The following is a 24,956-nucleotide window of genomic DNA, read 5'->3' as shown; positions in this document are numbered from 1 at the left end:
CAGTTTTCAGTAACGCTGGCTTCTAGTGCTGCTCGTATTCCCACCAACACGCTCAGTTTGCATTTCAGACCAAGTTTCAGTCCCCTGACAGGGAGCCAGAGAAGCCGGCTGCCGAGGGCACACAGCGCACCGGGTGAAGCACGCTGCTCAGCCACCAGCTCCCGCACCCCGTCAGCCGTGATGGCACCTCACTGACAACTCGGTTTGCCTGCTCTCTTGTCTACATCCACCGGGCCCCGCCGCGGGAGTCAGGCACGCCTGGGGAAACTGCTTTTTGGTATTTTGCTTTTTTGCTTTTTGCCTTTTTTTACCGCTGTTTCGGCTGCGGCGAGGCCCGGGGCGGCTCCCGGCCGATAGGTGTCGCTGCGGGAGGCTGCCGCGGCGAGGCGTTTTGACCGCGCTGGCTGCCCGTAGCCCGGCCGGCGGGGTCTGACGTGTAGTGTGGAGGCTGCCGGCGATGGCGGCCGCCTGGGAGGAGATTCGGCGCCTGGCGGCCGATTTCCAGCGGGCGCAGTTTGCCGAGGTGGCCCACAGGTGAGCCGCGAGTCGCCGGTACCCGCTGCGGACCCCGGCGCCTTCCGCCGGCCGGCGCTTCCTCCCCTCCCCGCGCCGGCGGCCTGCCTTCCTTCGCCTGCCCTCACAGCCTCCCTTCCCCTGCCCGCTCAGCCTCCCTTCCCCTGCCCGCTCTCACAGCCTCCTGCCCTCACACACAGCCGGGGCCGGGAGCTCAGCCAGGCAGTCCCCAAAAGTCCCGAGGGCCCGCACAGAGTACGTGCAGGTCCACGGTATGCAATTGCTGCTAAGTTCAGGCTGGTGAACGCTGTCATGGTTCCAGTGCTTTGTTTCTTCCGTATGTGTCATTGAGCAGTAGAGGTTGTTGCCTGCTGTTTTTATTAAAGAAAAACAAAATCATCCGAAGCAAGCAAAGCAAAATAAAAAAAATACAGAAGAGTGATAGACAGGCATTCTGTAAGCACAGCCGTTCTTAAGTCCACTAGCAGGTGCATTCTTTCAGCAAAAAGAGGCTGACAGCTGTTAAGGGGAAGAGTAAAAGTTGTTTTAGAGACACGATGCACATAAATGAAGCCATATGGATGATTTGGGAGGTGATAAGCGGGATCCTGAATGCAGTTTTTTGTCTTTAAAAGTACTGACACAGAACAGTAATCCTCATTGCGCTTCCTGTGTTTAGTATTTCTGAAACATCAATTTAAAGATAATTTTAGCAAGCACTTGCTTAGACTGACTGAATTTATTTACGCTGTTGATAGATTGTCAGAGCGGAACTGTATAGAAATTGTCACAAAACTGATTGCAGAGAAGCAGTTGGAAGTAGTGCACACACTTGATGGAAAAGAATATGTCACTCCAGCACAGATTAGTAAGGAGATCCGGGATGAGCTTCATGTATGTGGTGGTAAGTGTGGCATTTGCTTTCTTCCTCTGGATTTGGATGTTAGTTCTGAAGACTACAGAAAGAATTTGAAGGTTTTGTTTAGTAGTCCTAATCTTGCAAAAAAAAAAAAAAAAAAAACCCAAAATATAAAACCCCTTGCTTCCTACTGCTTCATCTACATATTAATTCACCTACTTCTTTTTTATTGTCACTTCAGATCTGTGTTAAATGTTTAGGTAAGCATATCAAGATAGGTTACTTAGTTCATTTGTTCGTTTTCACCCATGCGAAGATAGAAGTGGTCTAAGAACCCTTTTGAAGGAAGTTTGACACTTTAGTATGATTAACTATCTAGCCTAGGTATTTGGCCTTGACTCCGAATTTCAAAATCATTCTCTATTCATGTCCTTGATAATATTTTAAAATTGTCACTGACATTTTCTATTTTATGAGAATGATGAGCCATCTGCTTTGTAGGATCTCAGATATGTAAGGAGGCACGTAGCCCCAGACAGCTTTTTGTCGGTGGTTTTTGTGAGAAGACAGTGTACTGTACTTCTAGTTACGTTTAAGGGTGAATTTCATGTTATCGTGTTTAGAAAATTAACTTCCTTATTATGTTTATACAGATTAGTAGTATTCTTACGATCACCACAAATATGCCTCAATATGTTAGGCCACTGTATCATATCAGTATGATAGCTTGAACTGAATTTAAAGTTGCTGGGGTTTGTTAGTAGCATCATGTAATATATCAGGTATCAGGTAAATATCAGGTAAAATAAATATATATCAGGTAAATATATATAAAATAAATAAATATCAGGTAAAATGTTTATATAAAATAAATAAATATCAGGTAAAAAACGTTTTGGCAATCACTGTTTTGATACTCAGGGACAAGTGGTCAAATCCAGATCATCATCAAGGCAAAAACTAATTGGGAGGGAGTTTAAACATTGATTTTTACTTCTGAAATTTCTGTATTGGATTGTCAGCAAGGCAGTAGATAGAACAGTAGGGGTATCTTGCTCTGACTGCCTGTGATTTGATAACATATAAAGCTGAAGTTCATTTAATTGGTTTACAGAAAGGTAGTGAAGAAATGTTTTGTACACCATGGACTATGCTATATACTAAGTCTGTTCAAACATGTTTTATACACTAAAAGTTTATTTGTACTTTTTTTTTGAAGGTCGAGTAAACATTGTTGACTTACAACAGGTAAATTTTAGTAATAAAATACTGCATACTTCTTTCTTTACTTCACCATGTATATTGTAAATGTGGAGTTCAACAGTTATATTCCAGCTAATTTACTTTTTTAAAAGAATGAAAAGCTGATAGCTCATGTCAGAGTACAGCAGATTACTTAATCTGACAATTTACTGCTTTGTAGAAAGCTCCTGTGTGTTTAATGGTAATCTAGGAACTCTGAAATCACCACTGAAATATACAGATTTTCTTTATGAACTCTTCCTTTGTAAACTAAGGATGGCAAACAAAGTAAATATGTTTTTCATTTAAATATAAAGCTGCAGGAGCATGCATAATTAACTTTTGCATGCCTCTTTGGATCTTCACTCTTCCTTTTTTATTCGCTTGTCTCCACCAATCTTTACACTCGAGTAGTCTTCCTCTGTGACTAATTTTCCCTTCTGGCTTGAGTAAAGTCACTTGGAATCAGAAAACCTTTCTGAAAGACAATTTAGTATTTCCTATTCGTAGTTTTCTGGATTTTTTTATTGTAGAGGTTTCTTTTAACCTTGTCGCAGTTGCAAAGAAACCCTTGCTGCTTTATTCCAAATCACAGCTTAACTATATGTGTATGTATGCAATAGCAGAAAAAATAAAAGCAGCTTTTCTCAAGACATAGGAATGTGTAAGTATGATATCTCAGTGTTTGAGAATTAATTTAAAGTTCTGATAAGAGGTTTCATTGGCATTTTTCTTTAGGTAATAAATGTGGACCTTCTGCATATTGAAAACAGAGCTAATGACGTCGTTAAATCTGAAAAAACTATTCAGCTTGTATTGGGACAGCTTATAAATGAGTGAGTACTTTCAGGAGCAATATGTATAATTCACATCCCTCTCATATTTTAGAATGCAGGCTAAAAGCATTGGCCAGCCTTTGTTGCTTTTGAAGCGAACTGCATTTTTCTTGCCTGCTGCTGAGGGTGCCTGGTGGTGATCAGTGCTTCTTCTGGAAATGGCAAGCAAGGCCTGTCTCAGCAGAGCATCCAGTGAATCCATGGAGCAAAGGCCTTACTGAGGCCAGTACCCTTACTTACTTAGGAGTAAGCACTTAGGAGGCTTCATTTCTTTCTCAGTGTCTTTGTGTACAGCAGCCATATCTCTCTTGCCTTTGCTGTTTGCCTTGGCTGTTGACAAACAGTTTAACTTTTTCCCACATCTTGCTTCCTCACAAGATGAAGATGTATGAGCAAGTTATTTCATGGCTTTCAGCACACTAACAGCCACTGAAGTAATACTCTTGTCTCTATTATTGATTGTGCTGCAGGATTTATTCTTGTCAAAGAATGTGAAGTTCATGGCTCTCTTGATAAAAAACTATCTTGCTTATTAAAGCCCTTTTCTAAGCTTCATTGACATGTTTTCCTGTTCCTGCTAGTTGACAAATTCATACAAGCAGATAAATGGCCAATTTTAATATTAGCTACTTGGTTAGCAGGCTTAAAAAAACCCGAAACCAAACAACCACATGTTCACTGACATTGTTCTCCTTTGTTAGTTTAAACTAACTTTATTTTTGCAAAAATTCAGTAGAAAGAGGTACAGTCATAGAATCATAGAATGGTTTGGATTGGAAAGGACCTTAAAGATCATCTATTTCCAGCCCTGCTGCCATGGGCAGAGACACCTACTGCTAGACCAGGTTTCTCAAAGCCCCATCCAAGCTGACTTTGAACGCTGCCAGGAATGAGGCAGCCACAGCTTCTCTGGGCAACCTGTTCCAGTGTCTCACCACCTTCACAGTAAAGAACTTCTTCCTAATATCTAATCTAGATCTCCCCTCTTCCAAAGACATTATCCCTTGTCCTATCTCTACATGCCCATGTTAAAAGTCTCACTCCAGATTTCTTGTAGGCCTCCTTTAGGTAGTGGAAGGCTGCTGTAAGGTCTCCCTTCTCCAGCCGTTTCCTCAGGCTGAACAACCCCACCTCTCTCAGCTTGACTCTATAGGAGTGGTGCTCCAGTCCTCTGGTCATCATAATGCCAGGTCAATTAGTAATTCAGCATATGGCTAGCAGGTTGATTTTGAAATTCACACTTAATGTGTGGGTGTTTCTTTCTTGTTTTTAAATAAGGAGTTACCTGGATCAATTAGCAGAAGAAATAAATGATAAACTACAGGAAACTGGCCAGGTGACAATATCAGAACTCTGCAAGACATATGACCTTCCGGGAGACTTCCTGATACAGGTGATGCAAGCCACCAACCTAGCAAATGTAGAATTTATTGTATTTACATTCTTTCATTATCTTTGCAGTATTCATGGCTGTAATTATTGTAAACTGTTTGTCATTCTAAGCAGAAAAGTATTAGGTACATAGAAGGTGCAGTGTAACAGCCATTCACAGAATGTTGTTGATGTTAGCCTTTTGACTACTGGGCAAAATTTCTTCAGAATCTTCATAACTGGTAGGAGCAGACCAGAATTAGTAATGTCAGGAACAAGTTAGATTAGTTAGATCTGAAAACTTATTTGTGTAAGATACTAAAGATATAGTGGGAATTTCATCAGTCTCATTAGTTACCCAGGAAGCAGAAATACAATGGTAGAAACCTTTCAGTTTATTCAGAAAACTTAAAATAATGTTTGTTTCTAAAAGCTGAAGCCAGACATTCAGAGTAGAAACAAAAAACTTTTCTTTTGTTAGTGACTATTGTAGTGTTTCAGAGGATTAGGGAGAATTCTCTTACCATTATTGACTTTCATTTAAGGTTGGATTTTGATTGGAAGATATTTTTTTCAAAGGGTAATCACGTGGCATGTGTTAGGTGAACAGTCATATTATGTACCACAGACAACCTTGTTGACTCTCAGTTTGTGAGCAGATTTCTTCTAATACTACTTGTGTGATCAGCTTCTACAAAAACGTTTCTAACACACAAAATTACATGTGTTCTGTTTGTTTCCTGGGCAGTATTTCCTGGGTTTAGTTCACTTCCAATTATGTACGTTTATAAACTGTTTCTACCCGGTTTCTTTTGTGTTTATTGTTGCTGATTTTTATCTTGTCTATTTGAAAAAAATTGTATTGTGCATTTCCAAACTATTTTTACTTTTGAAAAGTTTCTTTCATCATTAGATACGCACATGTCTGATAGAAGAGGGCATTGTTACGAAAGCTGAATTCCCTTAAGTTTGGAGTGTGGGCCATAATGGCATCAATTTAGTAAATACATACAAATTCTCAACATACTTAAGTAGTAATTTATACTTGCAGTCCTCATTTCTGAATGTTTTTTCTATCTTAGCAAAGCTAATTTGCTGCTCTGCTAATATAGTTCTTTTTCATTAATTTTTGTTTAATATCATTAATATACAGTTTTAGCAGTTAACCCAGCTTCTATTTACAGGCATTATCCAGGCGTTTGGGTAGAATTATTCATGGACAGCTAGACCAGGAAAACCATGAGGTGATTTTTACAGAAGCCTTTGTGTCACGGCATCGAGCACGCATTCGTGGTCTCTTCACTGCAATTACTCGGTAAATGGAACACATGCAGCCACATATTAAAATATTTTCAACATAGGTCTTTATTGACAAAATTCTCATGTGATTGAAAAAGAAAAGAAAATAAAGACCTATGGATTGATTTCTTGTAAGTGTAGTTCAGTTCCTGGGGTGAAATATTTATATTAGATTCACTTTTTCAAAATGGGAACCTCCTTTTGAAAGGAGAACAAGGGAGGCATAACAATATGCAGTATACAAGAAGTTGTTTGGCTGAAGAAAATGTTAATCAGCAGTTCTATTTGTTTGGAGAGTATCCTCATTGTCATTCTACCACTCCCTAGTCAATTACATATTGATGTCTGCCCACTATGTGTGATTCTAGATTATTTTTTATAATTAAGTCAATATCCATCCGTGTCAATTTGTTTGAAGAGAAAAACTTGGAACAGCGAAAGTTTACTTAAAGTAATTATTGTAGCTTTGTTATAAGATAGAACTTCGTAGTAATTTAAAATGTTTTAGGAAATGTTAAACATCAGCGTAGCACCCTGGGGCTAAGATACTTTGTAGTTTTGTCCATCTGGAGTAACCGCTCTTATTTCTAGATTCTCCACATCAGTTTCAGGTCACTGACTTACGCTGGTTTGTTTGTCTTTTTTTCCAAGGCCTACACCTGTAACTAACTTGATCACTCGGTATGGATTTCAAGAACATTTACTTTACTGTGAGTTTCATTTGGATTGGGTTGGTTTGTTTTGTTGGGTTTTTTTTAGTTAATTAATAGATTCTTCATTACTAGAAGTATGCTTTCAAATAAGCATTTTAGTATATAGCTTTAATTCTGGAAGAAAGAGCAATATGTTTCTCTTTAGTGTAAAAAATGTTAAATCTTTTCTGCTATCCATAACTGAAGAGATGTTCTCTGTATCTAAAGCAATGAAAGCATACGTTGATGAAATGCCTCTGGGGCAGGATGATGCAAGAAGTACAGTACTCATTTTGTCATCTGTTTTGTTATTTGCCGTTAGCTACCGGCAGTTTTATCTGTGAAGCACACAAAAGGGAGTAGATTTTATGTAGCCAAATAACATTAACTGCTCTGGATTCTATTTATTGACTTCTCTGTGATATCGGAGGCAGAGCTTTTGTTATGCTCTTAGTTAAATGTGTTTATATGCTGAGAGATAAAGCATATCCTTAAACTGTTTGCTTTTATTTCTTGCAGTTCCTTTTTTAAATAGAAATGCAAAAATAAAATAGATTTCCTACCCTACTACTGAAACTTTTAGGCAGTACTTAATTGTTTTTTACTTCTAATGTTGTAGCTTTTCTTTCACCATCCCCTCCCATCTGTCCAAAATGCTGCTTCAAGCATCATTAGTCTTGTATTCTGGCTGACTAAGTGCTACTGGTCTTTAGCATCCCTTAATAGTTTTCTGTCTCTTCTCATGAAAGTTACTATTTCTCTTTCATTTGGTTGGGTCTTTTTGCCTTCTGGGCATTGCATGCTTCAGCTGCACTATAATACCACCCTGCTTACCTTCTTGTTCTTTGCAACAAACTTGTTCATTGAAAATGAAAATCTTAGCATTTAAATAAGGTTATATAAACACTCTACTTTCACATGGTCATATCTGCCCAAAGAAATAAAAAATCATGATTTAATGTGCAGTATTTCTTACGGAACCAGGTTTTTAGGTAAATTTTCCTGTTTAGGTGAGCTAAACCTTCATGTGCTGTATTAAGCATATTGTAATGTTTACTCATATCATGAGAAAGAAGCCAAACCATATGATACTATTTAATGTTCTGTTCCAGTGTAAAGTCTGTCTTTCAATGAAATAGAAATCATCCCAAACTGGGGGTAAAAAAGCCATCTCGCAAAATTCTGGAAATCAGCAGAGCTTGGCAGTTGATGTCACTGATTTTTTTTTTTTTTTTTTTTGTCATTGTATCTAGTGATGTATGAGAAGGCACAGGCAGAACATACAAGGCAAATCAGATATTCCTGTGCACCTTTAATGGACCAAAAATACCTTATTTAGCATTGAGAAAGGCTTAGTACTTTGGTACTATGAGTTGCCAGTATGTTCTTTATCAACAGTATTTGTGCATTATTAGGAGGTTATTACTGGCAAGTGTGAACATTGTAAACCATAATGATGGTCACCAGCAGGAGGTGCTCACATTTATGCAGTTTAGATAACAATTTTTCATGTCATTTTAGTGAGTTTGGATCTCTTTTTTTCTGTCTTGGTTAACATGCAAGCAGTGAATTTGAAGAGAACATAATTGCTAAAATGCTTATACATCATATATATATATAAAGATACTTTTATGACTGCATTTTCTAAAGTAAAAGCTCAAACTGTACAGTTACATGTTCAATAAGAAGTGTTTTGATTCTGCCATTGAGGTTCACTCTTTTGAAACATTGTATGCTTTCCAGAGCTTTTATCAGAACACTTGCATAGTGTTAAAAATAGTTGATAGACCCAAGAAATGTTTTTCTAAAACAAGCACAAACAACTAATGGGGGTGGCGGACAGCAAAGACAAAACCAAACAGGGAAAGTAATTGCTATGTTTTGTTTAGTGGAGATATCTAAGTGGAAAATGCCACTTCTTTTCTTTTCTGTGTTGTAGCTGTGCTAGAAGAACTTGTTAACACTGGTCGACTAAAAGGCACTGTGGTTGGTGGGAGACAGGATAAGGCTGTGTTTATTCCAGACATTTATGCCAGAACGCAGAGCAACTGGGTGGATTCTTTTTTCAAGCAGAATGGTTACCTAGGTAATTAATCTATATTCCCATAGATAAAATGTCTTTCTAAAACTAATTTATGTAATTGGTCTTACCCTAATATAGCCAGTGTTTAGAGTGAAGCCTCACAAGAATAAGTGGAAATCAATACAGTAGTTGATACTCCTTTGTTAAAAGACTGTCTTGCTTATAATGATGTGTATTACTTTTATCGCAAAGAACCATATTTCAACAGAGAGAACCATACTGCTAAACAGTAGCTTTTATTTCTCAAAACCAGAGTTACAAATGCTACTTTTACTACTGTTCTGAAAACATTTCTTAGACTACTCCCTGTAGACTTTTCAGGCGATAATGTTTGACCCACAGGGTTGGAGTTTCAGTCCAGGCATCCAGATTACAGCCAAACTTGGGCTAATAGTCCAGACAGCCAAGCATACAGTGCACAGGAAGAGCCTGTGCAAAATAAGATTTGTAGAACTGGACTGGGTGGCACTAGTGTCCGATTTGAATCCGAACAAATCTATCTAACTTAAAGATGAGTGATGCTGGATGATGGTGTTTTAATACAGGAGCTATGGGAAAATATGGACCTGAATAAACAAAGAATGTATCCTTATGGTCCCAAAGGGCCAGTTACTAAAAACGGTTAGTCTTGCAGTTCAAAAAGCTTCATCATAATTTACTGTACTAGCATTAAGTGTTTCTGTAATACTGCTTGACTGATAAGAGTATCTGTCAAAGTCTTTGAATGTTTTCAGAATGTCTTAAGTATAAACTGCCAAATAGTTGAAACACTTTGCTTGTGAGGCATTGCACAATTCTGAGCAGACTGGGGTAACTTTTGAAAACAAAACATGTTGACATTGTATATATTATGAGTATTGTTCATGTTATATCGGAATACTTAAGAAAGATACAATTGCAAAGTTAAAGGTATAGGAATCTGAAAAAAAAAAAAAACCAAACCAAAAAAACAAAACTCCAAACCATTTATTTTTTTTTTTCCAAAACTCAGCCCAAACTCATGTCCATAATTTTATCTTCATATTTCTCTTAACTATGTTGTGGTGCACCTTGTATGAACTAAGTTTTAGGTCAGCATTCGCTTGAGACTGCATTTACTTATATACAAACTAAACAAAATTCTTCATTTCCTGCTTTCAAAAAACATTACCACATAAGATCCTGTAAGTATATGAAGGTACTTAAATGTGACAGACATCTAACTGTTTTATAGAATTTGATGCATTGCACAGACTTGGCATCCCTGACCCAGCAGGCTATATTAAAAAAAGGTACAAGTCTACACAGCTCTTATTTCTGAGAGCAGCTTGTGTTGGTCAAGAAATCGTGGATCAAGTTGAAGCCTCTGTAGAGGAAGCCATCAGTTCCGGAAACTGGATAGATGTAGCAGTAAGCAATCCTTTCAGTTGTTGTTGTATTTATTTGTTTTATTTTACTTTTGTGTCCAAAAATCTTTATACTACACATATATAATGAAAAATTTCATGTTGTCAAAGAAGGATATTCAGTTCAAGTGAAATAACGAGTCAAAAGGCATTATTTGCCTTTAATCTGACCTGAAAAAAGCCAGTGGAAGGACATAGCAGTATTCAGTTGATAGAAACCTAGGACTAACTTTCATTTCAAAATCAGTGCTAGTGTATTCTGCTAGAGAACAGTATATTTTGGGGGTGGGGGGGCTGTTGCGGGGCAGGAGGAAAGGGGAGGTTAGAAAAAAGTTTAAACCGGATTTCTGTGACAGTTTCATAAGCAGAGGGATATTAGCCATTTTGTCTTGGCTAAATTGTAATTCTAGGCTGTAACAGCACTATTTTGTGACTTGTAAGGAAGCCTGCTGTTGTTTTGTTTGGTGTTACTCTGTACCTGTTGAGGTGCATTTTGAAGAAGTTGCTGTGCATTTGCACAGAGCAGTGTTGATTTCTGGTGTTCTAAGATTTAAAATAGTGTTTACTCTTAAATTGCTAGTTTAATTTTAAAAGTGCAGTATATTCTAAGTAGTTAATAGAGGTCAAATGTCCATGGATTCTGTTTATGCACACACAAGTATGTCTGTCCATTCTAGAACAGATCATTGTATGTAAATTATTTTTATTTTCTTCCCCATAGACTCTTCTGCCCAGCTCATTGTCAGTAGAAGATGCTGGGATTTTGCTTCAGCAAGTGATGAGATCTTTAGATAAAAATTCTTCAGGTTTAATCTTCAGTGACACTGTTGTGGTCAGTGAGAAATTTCTAAGCAGCTGTGCTGATCTGTTCTCTGCTGCAATGCAGCAGAAAGCTGAAAAGGTAGGGGTTTTTTGGTCAAGATGCAATCAATATATGTTGAGTGTTGGACTATAGTTTATATGACTCTCTGTTGTTACCATCTGTTTGCATCTCATCTGAAATACAGTTTGAGAAGAAAAGCAAAAATGACGAAAAAGTTTGTATGTGCAATTAGTGTAATTTAATGTACGTTCAGTTGCACTCAGGGAACACTGTTCCACTGACAGTATGACCAGATGCTGAATTTTGAAGAGAAGAATAAATATCTCTTCATGTGTTGCACTTGGAATACATGGTGTTAGCTTAGTATACTGAAAACATGGCCAAAAGTGTGAAATGTTTCTGCATGTATCTTTTGTTGCTGTATCTTTTTGCTGTTACGTGCATGTTCTTCATTTTAGGAAATTAAAAATAACCCTGTTAATTTAATCACTGAAGAAGATTTAAAACAGGCTTCTGGTTTAGAGAGCTCATATGCTAATAAAAAAGACAAAAAGGATGAAAGAAGAAAGAAGGCAACAGGTAAAGCATCAGTATTTAACTTAAGCGAAAAAAAAAGAAAAAAAAAGGCTTGTTTAGCCTTGGAAATATTCAAATATAAAGTTACGATATCTTGTAGTGTGGTAGTTCCTTCCAGTCTGTTGCTGAAGATATTTTAAGAAATAATCTAGCCACTTCTTATCATTATCCTGTAGATGTGGGTGTATCTGAGCTATGTCCATGAGAACTAATTTCGGGTTTAGAAGTATCATAAAAGTGTCTTGAGTTAGTCCAACACAAGGCAGCTGTCCTTAGAAGCAAGGAATCCATGTTCATTTGTGTGTATGGTGTGATCACGTAAGATTGAGTTGTGCACTGGGGAGTGGCCAAACCTCTGTACCATTTTTGATTACACAGTATAGATACACTCTGTGCTGTTTTTCTCAAGGACCCATGAAAATGAAACTATTTCTTAAGTCTTGAGAAATAAATTCCAAAATAACTCTGTATAAATAGAGAAATCAGGTTTGGGGGCAGGGGAGTGTTTCCTTTTCTTAAATGATACCACTGTTACATAATGTAGTTACTTGAAATCTTGGACCTTATATTTAAATGGAAAAGAACTACTTTTTAAAGACTTAGTGCATGTATAGAACCAGTTATTCTGGATCTGAAATTTCTTTTAAGTGAAAAAAGAAGGGAACAAGCTGTGGAAAGGGAAACAAACAGCAGAACTACTTACCATGTGGAGAAGGACTGTACTGCAAATTGAGATCCAGTCTGCAGTGTGAATACATGGATTACAGGACATATGAACTAAGTAGTTTGATATGTTTGTCAGAACTGGAACATCTCATTGCGTTACAGTCATCTAGGAATAGTTGGAAAAGAACTAGTATTCTAGTTGATTGAATGCATGTTTTCAAGAATATTTTGGATAAATGCTTACTACGTAGGATTTTTTCTCTGCAGGTTAACAAAGTTACATTATCTGGATATTTTTCAGTAGCTCAGTTATTCAGCATCACTGAATAAAAATGCTAGATGCCTACTAAGATGCTATTTTCAGCCAACACAAAATCTGCCATTACATTCTGGAAAGTGGTATCTCATCTGTTTTCAGCTGGAAAAAGATATTGTGCCTTTTAAAAATAAAATATATAGGTACATTTGATATGATTAGTACTTGTGTTTATTGATGATGTTAGCTTAAATAAAGCTGTGACTTGGTTGCTCTTTTTTCTCAAGACTGAATCTTACAGTCCTAATATTCTGGGATATGGATTGCAGGTTATGTTTAGAATCAGGTTGTAGGGTTTTAATTCAGCATTAACAAGGAATGCAGGTAAATAATATTGTAAACTTTTTAAGTGCTGCAACTTTGCTGTGTACTAAGCAAATAATTCTCCACCAGAGGGCAGTGGATGCGTGAGAGGAGGAGGAGGTGGTAATGCTAGAGAAATCAAGATTAAGAAGACCAAGAAGAAAGGAAGAAAAGATGCTGACAGTGATGAAGAGTCGCAAGCAACTAGCACAGGTTTGTCCTTTTATTTTGCGCACTATCTATTCACACTCACATGTTTTTAGCACTTGGTTTTTCACAGCTCTTGTTTTCCCCGCTGTCAGGTAAAATGCCAAATAACATGAGAATACTTTTAGTTAGAATTGTATCAATGGACATGATATTGCTGTTTAAATTAAATAAACATACTATATTCACTGAGAAGTATAACTTGGTCTTTAAAAAAGAAATTTTAAGTAAAGGAAATGAGAGCCTTTTTTATTATTTAATTTTGTGTAGGAAATGCCTTAGATTTCAGGATTAATATTATACTTGGTTTCTTAATACCTGCTGAATAGTGTATGATAAATGAAGAAGTTCACATTCAGTTCCAAGGCTTAAATTAACAAATCATAATGAAGAATTAGTACTTAGATGTTTTTCCTCACAGGGATAAAATATACAGTCAAAATAAAGGTTTAATATTTTAAATAGGGTTTGTCTTGTTTAACTGGGGCATCTACATCAGAGCAAGTTACCTTTATATCTGTTGGCTTTGTAATGGAGTAAGGTAGGTACATTGAAGGTCTAGTCTGTCTCGCTCATTTTAGGTGTGTATTACAGGATGAGATTGAATTGCTCCCTATTGAGCCCATTTCTCTGCCTTTACTGTTAGGAAAAGGAGCATGGATAGCATCCTCAGAATTAAACACCTACATTGTTAGGCTTTCAGCAAGCTGGTTGCAAGTGGCGCAGTCATAATTATGTGTTACTTCTTTTATTCAATGGAGATGCAGAAATGTGCACTTCCATTTTATATATGGTATCAAGACTTTCATTACTGACTGAAATACTTTAAACATGTTTGACGTTGTGAAGTACAGCATTTAATTTTGTATGATACTACTCTCAGATTACTGGAATTCTCATATAAATGAAGTTATTTTTCAAAGCTGCTCAGTCACTGAGCATATAAAATTAAGTTTTAAATCACCTCTTTCATGTGTTTTACAGTTGTTGATGCTTGTATTGCTGTATTTTAATAAGCAGCTTGAGTCAAAATCCCAAGATAAATTCAGGTGTATGTGAATAAGACCCTTCCAAAACCTGATTTAAGCTCCCTTACCACCAGTTTTTATAGCCTTGTATACTGTTTATTGCTAATGTGGCACTACTAGAAACATAATTGATTTCCATTCATTCAGTTTCCTTATGTGCAGAGTAATCCCGTTACATGCTGCATCTGCATCATAGAATGCCTGTCCTTTTCTGGTTCCCTGTCGTCATCCTGATCTCATGTATAAAACAATTCTGCAGCGTGCACATAAACTTTGCATTTTGTCCAAAACCAAAATACAGAGGCACTAATTCATATGTGTTAACAAGCAGCATGTAAGTTGATTTTATTGCTGGAACTTCTCGTCTAGTTTAATACTTTATCATGTCTCGAATTTTATACTGTAAGTTAAGCTTAGGATACCCTCTGTTACTAAGTGGACTCTAAACAAAACAACCTTATGAAATCTTTCAAATTGGAGCATTCTATTCAGATTTGGCATTTAAAAAAACTACTTGGTCTTGGTGACATCATAGTTTCTAAATTAGTGGATGGGCCAGGCAGTTTGAAATGTGACTACAATTACTACTTAAGTTGTCTATTACAGAAAATTACTTCTAAGCAATCAAAAGAGATATTTTGTCAGTTTTTCTTGTGTAAGATTTAACTATCATGTGTATTCATCTTCTGTGGAGACATTCATCTTCTGTGCCATAGAGGAAATGTAGCAAAACTACGTATAATGTTTTCTCAATGAACGTTGCTCATGACCGCTACAGGTAGGAATAAGCAGCCGGAGCTCCCTTTCATGTCAGCAGATGAAATTCAGGATGTTTTAAAGACCCACATGCAGGATTGTCCCGAAGAACTTATTGCAGAACTTGCTGAACATCTAATAAGGTAATTTCAGTAATTCAGCTGGAGTCGGAAACTCTGCGATTCACTTCAGATTAATCTTCTCTTCAGTCTGTTTTCTTGCTGAGAAAAAATGTTTTGCTGATGGAAGCAAAGCATGTCACAGCTCCATGTGGCACGTGTCATGGCAGTAGGTGGTTCTGTGCCCTTTGTCAGCAAGCATATTTTCTAGTTCATGCTTGTATTTCCACCCTCTTACACTGATCCATGTTGGGGTTCCACCAGTGCCATCTTCTGTATAGCCTTTGGTCTGTGTTCACCTTTCTTGTCTTTTGTAGCTCCGCTGGTACCTGATTAACTTGGGTAATAAGCTAGGTCAGCAAACTGATCTAAGCAGAGATGAATATCTTGTTCTAAAAGGTTCTCCATACAATAGAAAGTATGTGAATATGTGTGGTAAGGGCAGAAAAGGACATTAGAGTACAGTGGTAACTGCATTTTTAGAATGGCCTGTGCTATTTTAATGCAGCTTAAAAGTCTTCCCCTCTTATAGCTATCATTGATCTGAAATTTGTCCGGGCCCCTGAAAGAGTTTTTGAATGACATTGCGTCTGGAAGTATTTTCTATCTGTCATCTTGTTTGCATTTCGGAGTTGTTATGAGTTAAAACCTTGTCAAGCATGTACATGCTGTGCATATGGTAACCATTAGTACTTCTGCACTTACAAAAGTACATTTTAACTTCCTAGTGCTTATTTTCTGATTTCCATTATTTGCTTTTTTATTAAGCTTACCATTCCATGAGCATGCTCCATTCACTTACTGTGCAATGAGATAGCTGTCTCTATTGCTGATATATTTGGAGAAACCTACAGTTTTACACTTTGCTTAATGTTCACTTTTTCTCCTCTCTTCTTCCCTGTTCTAAGACCTTTAACAAAAACTTACCAGGAAGTTGTGCGTTCTGTTTTTACATCTTCAACATCATCTTCTGGAGCCAGCAGAAGACAGACTATGAAGGACTTGCAGGAGGAGTTCTCAATCTTGTACAACAACATTAGGTTATTCGAAAAGGGAGCAAAGCATTTCACAGGTACAGTGCATGCATACATTAAAAACTGACTATGCTTCTTCAAGGGTGTTGAATTTATTCTAGAATCTACATTCAAGGTGAAAGAAGAGCAACCATTTAAAAAGGAAAAACTTAGAGATGTGTTTACTCTGCCTAACACTAACCTTATGCTGGAGTGCAAAATCAGTAAGCTTCCTTCATTCTGTTGCCTGTGCCACTAACGAAAAATTCGAATGTTTCTAAGAAGCCCCTGTTAAAAACTCTTTTAGGTTTGATACTGAAAGCAGCTGCTCCTTGAGGGCAGCTTTTCAAAAAGGTGTAGATTTATTTTGCAGTGGGATACTTTGTAAGGTGTCTTCTTTAGCTATATTTTGTGACAGAAAACTAGCATTTGGAAAATATTGTAGACATTTCCAAGATTCTCTGCTGTATTCAGCTTTCATGTAGAACTTTCCCTGTGGAAAACTTATAACAAAAGGAAACACTAATAAAAAACCCTGATATTCCTATGTTTAGGAATAAATGGAATTATTTCTCGTTAGCGTCTGTTCTTGTACATGTGTTCTGTAACCTCTTTTTTCTAAAACCTGTTTAAGTGCTGTAGTCATATGCCTGCTCTTCTGTTCCACTGCTTGTCCTGTAGACTTTTCCTTTTTTATTTGTTGATGCATAGCAGTGATTGTAGACTTTTCCTTTTTTATTTGTTGTTGCATAGCAGTGATTGTTCGTTAGGGGTTCAGGAAGATTGTACAAGGACTACTTTACTGCTTCTACAAATACACCTTTTGAAATAGTACCAACACATTAAAATACTCTTAGAGACCATTTCTTAATGCAAATGGTGGACGTACCAACTAGGGGAGCAGCGCTGCTAGATTTAGTACTCGCCAACAAGGAGGGTTTGGTCGAAGTGGTGACGGTCAATGGCAGCCTTGGCTGCAGTGACCATGAGATGGTGGAGTTTAGGATCCTGTGTGGGAGGAATAGAATACCTAGCAAAGCCACAGTTCTGGATTTCCGAAGGGCCAACTTTGGCCTCTTCAGTCAACTGCTAAGGGAAGTCTCATGGGAAAGTGTACTAGGCGGTAAAGGGGCTCAAGATAGTTGGTTAGCATTCAAGGACTGCTTCTTCCAAGCTCAGGATCGGAGCGTCCCAATGAGTAGGAAGTCAAGTAAGGGATCTAGGAGACCGGCGTGGTTAAACAAGGAGCTGCTGGGCAAACTCAAGTGGAAAAGGAGAATCTATGGATTATGGAAGGAGGGGCTGGCCGCTTGGGAGGAATATAGGACAGTTGTTAGAGGATGTAGGGAGGCAATTAGGACAGCTAAGGCCTCCTTGGAACTCAATCTTGCTAGTCGGGTTAAAGACAATAGAAAGGGCTTCTTCAAATACATAGCAAATAAAACTAAAACAAGAGGCAATATAGGCCCACTGCTGAACGAAGTGGGTACCCTGGAGACAGAGGATATAAAGAAGGCAGAGGTGCTGAATGCCTTCTTTGCCTCTGTCTTTACTCCTGCAGACTCTCCCCGAGGGCCCCGGATTTCTATAGCCCCAGAAGGAGTCAGGACAAAGGAGGAGTTTGCTTTGGTAGATGAGGATTGGGTTAGGGATCAGCTATGCAAACTGGACATCTGTAAATCGATGGGTCCGGATGGAATGCACCCACGGGTGCTGAGGGAGCTGGCGGAGGTCATTGCTAGGCCACTTTCCATCATCTTTGGTAAGTCGTGGGAAACGGGCGAGGTGCCTGAGGATTGGCGGATGGCAAAGGTCACACCAATCTATAAGAAGGGCAAGAAGGAGGACCCGGGTAATTATAGACCGGTCAGCCTTACCTCCATCCCTGGAAAGATGATGGAACAACTTATTCTTGACTCCATCACTAGGCATATCAAGGATGAGGGGGTCATTAAGAACAGCCAACATGGTTTTATGAGGGGGAAGTCATGTATGACCAACCTTATAGCCTTCTATGAGGAAGTGACTAGGTGGAGGGATGATGGTAGAGCGGTAGATGTGGTTTTTCTTGATTTCAGTAAGGCATTTGATACTGTCTCCCACAGCATCCTCATAGATAAGCTGAGGAAGTGTGGGCTTGACGATCAAGTAGTGAGGTGGATCGAGAACTGGTTGAAAGGAAGAAGGCAGAGAGTTGTGGTCAATGGCGCAGAATCTAGCTGGAGGTCTGTGACTAGTGGAGTTCCTCAGGGGTCGGTGCTGGGACCGGTGCTGTTTAATATTTTCATCAATGACCTGGATGAGGGAACTGAGTGCACCCTCAGCAAGTTTGCTGATGACACAAAACTGGGAGGAGTGGCTGACACACCAGAGGACTGTGCTGCCATTCAGCGAGACCTGGACAGGCTGGAGAGTTGGGCGGGGAGAAACTTGATGAAATTTAACAAGGGCAAGTGTAGAGTCTTGCATCTGGGGAAGAACAACCCCATGTACCAGTACAGGTTGGGGGTTGACCTGCTGGAAAGTAGCGAAGGGGAAAGGGACCTGGGGGTCCTGGTGGATAGGAGGATGACCATGAGCCAGCAATGTGCTCTTGTGGCCAAGAAGGCAAATGGCATCTTAGGGTGCATTAGAAAGGGAGTGGTTAGTAGGTCAAGAGAGGTTCTCCTCCCCCTCTACTCAGCCTTGGTGAGGCCGCATCTGGAATATTGCGTCCAGTTCTGGGCCCCTCTGTTCAAGAAGGACAGGGAATTGCTTGAAGGAGTCCAGCGCAGAGCCACAAAGATGATTAAGGGAGTGGAACATCTCCCTTATGAGGAGAGGCTGAGGGAGCTGGGTCTCTTTAGCTTGCAAAAGAGGAGACTGAGGGGTGACCTCATCAATGTTTACAAATATGTGAAGGGTAGGTGTCAGGATGATGGAGCTAGGCTTTTTTCAGTGATATCCAGTGATAGGACAAGGGGCAATGGGTGTAAACTGGAACATAGGAAGTTCCACGTTAACATCAGGAAGAACTTCTTTACTGTAAGAGTGACAGAGCACTGGAACAGGTTGCCCAGGGGGGTTGTGGAGTCTCCTACACTGGAGATATTCAAGGCCCGCCTGGACAAGTTCCTGTGTGATGTACTGTAGGTTACCCTGCTCTTGCAGGGGGGTTGGACTAGATGATCTTTTTAGGTCCCTTCCAACCCTTGGGATTCTGGGATTCTGGGATTCTGTGAAAACTCACATTTTTCACTGAAGAATGTTCAATAAGCAATTACAAATGAGGCATGTTAGCTTCATTTATCCAGATAACTTTCTTATACTACTCATACTTGATAAGACTCTACGTTTTAGGAATTGCTGTACTAACTCTCTTAAGAATCATGTAAGTTAACTTTGAATCTCTTACTTCTTTTAACAGATGAGACTCAGACTAACCTTGCCAAACATCTGTTGAAGACAGTTTGTACAGATATTACAAATCTTATTTTCAACTTCCTAGCATCTGATTCAATGATGACAACAGAAAATTACTCTGCAATCACAAGTGAGGTACACAGCAGTTCCTTTATAAGTCTCAAGTAGATCAGTAATGTTTATTTAATATTTTATTATCTTATGTGTAAATGCAGCTAAAGTGATAAATAATAATCAGATTATTTTAATTCTTGTCTCATACAGGTCCGAACAAAGATTTTAGGTAAATTGCCAGAAGACACCAAAGGCCCTTTAACTAAACTGCATACTTCTCTGAATGGCAAGGTAAAGTGATCCAGAATCTGAGTTCAGATTTTCTGCTGATACAATGCTAATAAACAGCTAACATAGAGAGTGTAATACGTAACTGCTGCTGCTGTGAAGGAAGAAGTCAAAATAACCTTTCAAATGTTTGTAAGTCAGTGAGAGTAAGTACATTTTCATACCTGTGAATTTTTACATTTGAAAGATTGTTCTTACATTTGCATAGTCACCTAGCTCTTCGCTTCCAGGTGAAATCCAGTATATCTCTTAAGTGCAGGTGAGAAAAGTAAAAGCTGAGAAAGAATGTGTAATTCAAAGTGGATGATATTTCTTGTTTGTTCCTGAAGATCATGATTGTTGTCCCATATATTTCATAACTAGTAAACCCTGGATATTTAGGAAAAAGATCAGCAGTGAAAGTACAAAGCAGAGTAATTTATTATTTTATGCAAAAGGCCGGACTGATGTTTCTTAAGAAAAAACATATCTGTAAATAATTGTAGAACATATATTCCTTTTTTAATTACATTGTTAAGATTAGTGGATTATAACTTGGTTTAGTATTTAAGTATATGAACTATTGGAAAAGGAATAGCATTAATTTCTACTAAATACTTTTTGCTTTCTGTTTTCTTTCATAGCATATTCCAAATGTATTCGCAGTCATCTGTGTGATTAATTGTGAACAGTAGTTAACTTTTTTATAATTTGCTAACTCAGTTTAAATATTTATCTCATTTTCTAATAGAGCATAGAAGATTTTCTCTCATGCCTTGATTCTGCAGTGGATATTTGTGGTATTATGGTGAAAAAAGGAGACAAAAAGAAAGAAAGGTACCTTAATTTTATTTATTCTATGCACAGTCTGAAATGTAGCTGTACTGCTGGACAAATGTTAGGTGGTTACTGTGGTAGCAGTCACAGAGAATGTGTAAGAAGCAGTCTTTCTTTTCAAACTGCTTAACTGAAAAATGCAAAGTCAAGCAGTCCTAATTCCATGGGAGAAGGAGAAGGGGGGACTTTATATTTAGCTAATTTACTTGACTTACTACAACATAGTTTATAAATTCTCTAGGGGGCTTTCAAAATCTGAGCTACACCAGTGCTAGTTTGGGGGGTTTTGGGGGGGTTTTTGTTGTTTGGGTTTTTTTGTTTTTTTTTTTTAATGTGCAATTTTACATAGAACTGGTCAGAAGAGAAAATTAAAATTAACCGAAGTTTGATGTTTTAGAGTATATCATCAATTGCTGTAGGACAGAAATATATTTGTATAATGTATTTCTGTTCCTCAGGCAAGTCCTGTTTCAGCATAGACAAGCTCTGATTGAACAGCTTAAAGTCACAGAAGATCCAGCTCTTGTTCTGCACCTGACATCAGTACTGTTATTTCAGTTTTCAACCCACTGTATGCTTCATGCACCAGGAAGATCAGTACCACAGATCATTAATTTCCTAAGTGGCAAGGTCCCAGAGGTACTCCTTTCTAGCTTCTTAAGGGGAAAGTACCTTGCTTCTATGACAGAACATTGAAGTTGTGCCTTATACTGTTTCTGCTGCATAAGACTGACAACTTTATGTTTCATGTCTAATCATTTATTTTATTTACAGAATATGCAATTTTGCTAATCTGGATTGTATTTCAAACCTAGCATTTCAAGAATCTGTCTTCAATACTTTTCAATAAAACTAAAAATCAACCTGTTACAAGTACTGCAGCTTTTGCCTTTAACCATAGAGACAGCTGTCTACTGGAGGATATTATAATTCTTGCAACTGAAAATTCTTACGCTCTCTTTCCTTCCAGCTACAGCATGGTTGCTTTTTAAACTTCTCTAGTTCAGTTTTAGAGAAAGGTATACCACTTCAAAAGTAAAGATATTGAAATTCTGTATTCCAAACTGCCCGAACTGGTGACATTTACTAACTGCACTGCTTCCCTGCTTTGGTGTTTAATTGTCCTGTTCTCACAGCATTGATGCACTTTAAATTTTTTGCCCCTTTGAATGTCTCTCACAATTTAGGTTGCAAAATAACTTGATGGAAATATATTTATGTATATATTTACCCTCTTTAGGCAAGAAGGGAAGAATGCTTTTTAAAAAAAATTACTTTCAGTTAAAGCTCGGGGTAGCTTCTCCATAACATTGACATTCCTTTGGTTTGTTCTCTCTTTTCCCTTTAGGATCAGCATTCCCTATTAGTAAAATACCAAGGGCTAGTAGTGAAACAGTTGATCAGCCAGACTAAGAAAACTGAACATGGAGACAGTGACACAACAGATAACCTGGAAGAGGAAGAAGCAGATGCCATTCGAAAAGAGCTACAGGAAATCACTACCTCTATTAAAGACCTTGTTCTCAGACCTAGGAAATCTTCTGTAACAGAGGAATAAAATTACTGTTTGGTGAATCCAAATCCATAATTCAGTCAGATTTATTTTTTTCTTATCCTGAAGGAAAGGATAGCAGAAAATGCTTGGCAAACTTTAAAATTTAGCTTCTAACAATGGGAAATTACAGCTGGGTGATGATGGTAAATTAAGTATTGTTATGTACTACTACAGTGTACGTGTAGCACATGTAACACATTGTAGTACAGCTGTGTGCATTGTTCATTCAGCAGACTTCTTGAGTTCTTAGTCCAGTTCGCATAGCAGTTAGAAGTATTGTATTCTGTCAGCTCCTTGAGAAAACCTGTGGTATTCTGTTTGTGCTGAGTTTCATTAAAAGATTTCAGTTTATGATCTTTCTACAGAAGCTTTATAGACCAAAATACTGGCTAAAATACTGTTTCCCTTGAGTTTTTTACCAGCCTTATTTTTACATGTGCGGTGCTTTTTGTCTTCAGGAAGGTGGTAAAATGTGTAAAATAGAGTTCTGCCACTATTAATTAGACAATTCTATGTCAAATATACTGCCAACTTACTTTTAACAAAAGGTGATTTTCAAGCAGCAGAGATTGTAGTTGCATTACTTCAGTAATGCCCGTTGATTTCATGTGTGTAATTTCAGGGTTTTACATAAAGTCAAGTTTGAGTAGTAAGACAGAAATAGAGTTCTTTTCACTAAAAATGTCATTCACCCATCCTTGCCAAAATTCTCTGATGCTGAAAGAAAGCAAATTCTGTGCAAACCCTATTCTGTTCAAATACTTGTTTTCCAACAGTTCATGTATTCTCTAAGCTAAGTCATAAATACATCAAAACGTGAAGTCGCAATAAATGAAAGTTGAAGAGGCCAAGTATGGAAGCTCAGTAACTGGTAAAACAAGGTTAAGATAATTTTGGTAAGGTAAAAAAAGTTGAATTTTATATATATATGAAAGGCAGTAACATTTATCAGTGTTCACAGCAGTGCTGATCTTCTACCAGATGTCAGACAAAAGAGTTTGCCAGCTGTAAGGCAGAAGTAAAGGTAGTTGTTGAGGCTTTCGTAGCTGACAGTAGAAGACAATGAAAAGTAAGAGATGAAAAATATTCAGGCTGTTTAACTTCATTTAAGAAATAAAGTTTCCATACAGGGAATAGGTTCAGTTTCTTGTTATTTACCTAAAATAATTATTAAGTTCCTATATTGAATGTAAACAATTTTATATGACATTAAGCTATTTTGTAAATAATAGAGCACATGACATTCTATATGCAAATATGAAAGTATTTTAATAACATTAAATGATTAAGTATTTGAAATGCATTCTGTTGATTTAATCAATGGTTGATCATCTTGAAACTTGGATCTTTCAAAGAGCAATGTGCAAATGCACCATTTGATTTAACATGCCATTCTAAGCATCCCTGTATTTTTGTTCTGTACTGGTTTATGCTGCAATAATAATGGACATCTATCGTGTGTTAGACTTTTTGCATTGTAGCTAGTGTGAAAAGGATGATAAATATTATTTTAAGTAGATACAGGGGAAGCACTAAAATTCAGAGATATCTTCTGGCTACTAACAGAATTCAAGGAGACATAGGTTGGAAAACCTTTGCAGATATTTTTGTTGCCTCTTGGCTGTGGAAAATCAGTCTTCAGTTTATGATACAGAAGTATTTTGAAAGAGAAAAGGAATATTCTCAATTTCCTGAATATTTTGCTAATTCATGGGGGTTTTTCTCTGACTGGGAGGAATTGTCGTAGAAATCAGGTGTTCAGTTCACAAAACAAAACTGCCCTTTGATGGCACTACAAAGTATACAAATTAACATACTTACTTTGATTTCAGGTATTTAGTCTCAGCCTCTCATGCTCTTCACTTATGGTATTTAAACACCACCTTTGTATTTTTATAGACTCAAAAAGCTGACGTATATGTATGCATGTATGTATATATACACAGCTATTTATAAACATTGATCTAGCTTCATTTGGTGCTGCTCTCAGCAAATTGCATTAGCCATAGGTAGAATAATATCTCTCTCACCAATGGCATTTCCTTGCACTTTTTTAAGTGGCAAAATATGACTTTCATAGCTGGCCATTTGGTTATTTGCAGGTCTGCTGGAAATAAGCTGTTGCTCTGTTAGGACTTGCAGCCTTCTTTCCAATTCTCTTGTTTCACAGCTTCTTAAAAAAACAAGAAATTGCCAGAAATTTCTAATTAATAGCACTGGGGTTTGTTGTCTGCATGAATCCATCCTACAGCTTGGTCAGATAAAACTACAGTACTTCTGTTCTCTGTGTAGGCTCATGAGTAGGCTACTCCTGCAGTGGTTACTCCCTGAATTCTTTTTTCCAGTGAGTAACAGTTACATTTTCATTAGGCTGGGAAAACAGAAATCTCTACAAAAATGGGTAGACTTGGGTGGGGGTTTTAACTGGAAGTTTAGTACTCTTGCAGAAGACGCAAGAGTGGCTATACTGGGTCAGATCAAAGGTCTGTGTAGCCCAGTATTGTGTCTTCAGCAGGAGCCAAAAGTGGATGCCTAGGGAGGAATATGAGAAGAAGGCATGTAGTGATTTTCCCTTGCGTGCCTTTTGAGCCTCCAAATACATGCTACTTAAACTTTTTTAACAATTATTGTATTTTAAACATAGAAAACGGTAATTATCTGAAGCTTTTGGATAAACAGGATACTGAGAGAATTCCTTTCTCTGCTAGCCCAAATAACAGAACATATTGAGTAAATGCCAAAGATGTTTTCTCA

At 37.8% G+C, this 24,956-nt stretch overlaps 1 protein-coding gene across 1 annotated transcript; it reads left to right on the top strand.

Annotated features, from left to right (window-relative positions):
• Window positions 1-396: 396 nt before the first annotated feature.
• UFL1 (UFM1 specific ligase 1) lies at window positions 397-23,501 on the top strand. Its single transcript, XM_065681206.1, has 19 exons — window positions 397-534; window positions 1,272-1,417; window positions 2,592-2,620; window positions 3,353-3,450; window positions 4,729-4,843; window positions 6,006-6,136; window positions 6,772-6,830; window positions 8,752-8,898; window positions 10,109-10,284; window positions 11,002-11,181; window positions 11,562-11,682; window positions 13,055-13,177; window positions 14,978-15,098; window positions 15,983-16,146; window positions 19,494-19,624; window positions 19,754-19,834; window positions 20,562-20,647; window positions 21,106-21,286; window positions 21,996-23,501. The coding sequence occupies exons 1-19, from the start codon at window positions 458-460 to the stop codon at window positions 22,203-22,205; spliced, it is 2,376 nt and encodes a 791-aa protein (XP_065537278.1). The 5' UTR covers window positions 397-457; the 3' UTR covers window positions 22,206-23,501.
• The last annotated feature ends 1,455 nt before the right edge of the window (window positions 23,502-24,956 follow it).

This window comes from Lathamus discolor, chromosome 5 (assembly GCF_037157495.1).
Source record: "Lathamus discolor isolate bLatDis1 chromosome 5, bLatDis1.hap1, whole genome shotgun sequence".
NCBI classification, from domain to species: domain Eukaryota; kingdom Metazoa; phylum Chordata; class Aves; order Psittaciformes; family Psittacidae; genus Lathamus; species Lathamus discolor.
This window is presented reverse-complemented; position numbering and strand designations above follow the sequence as displayed.

Bases quoted from the DNA above. Each gene is read 5' to 3' on its own strand.
- UFL1 (XM_065681206.1), top strand. From the start codon at position 458: ATGGCGGCCGCCTGGGAGGAGATTCGGCGCCTGGCGGCCGATTTCCAG. The intron at 1,418-2,591 runs GTAAGTGTGGCA...TTTTTTTTGAAG, and splicing joins TGAGCTTCATGTATGTGGTG to GTCGAGTAAACATTGTTGAC. The intron at 11,683-13,054 runs GTAAAGCATCAG...ATTCTCCACCAG, and splicing joins AAGAAGAAAGAAGGCAACAG to AGGGCAGTGGATGCGTGAGA.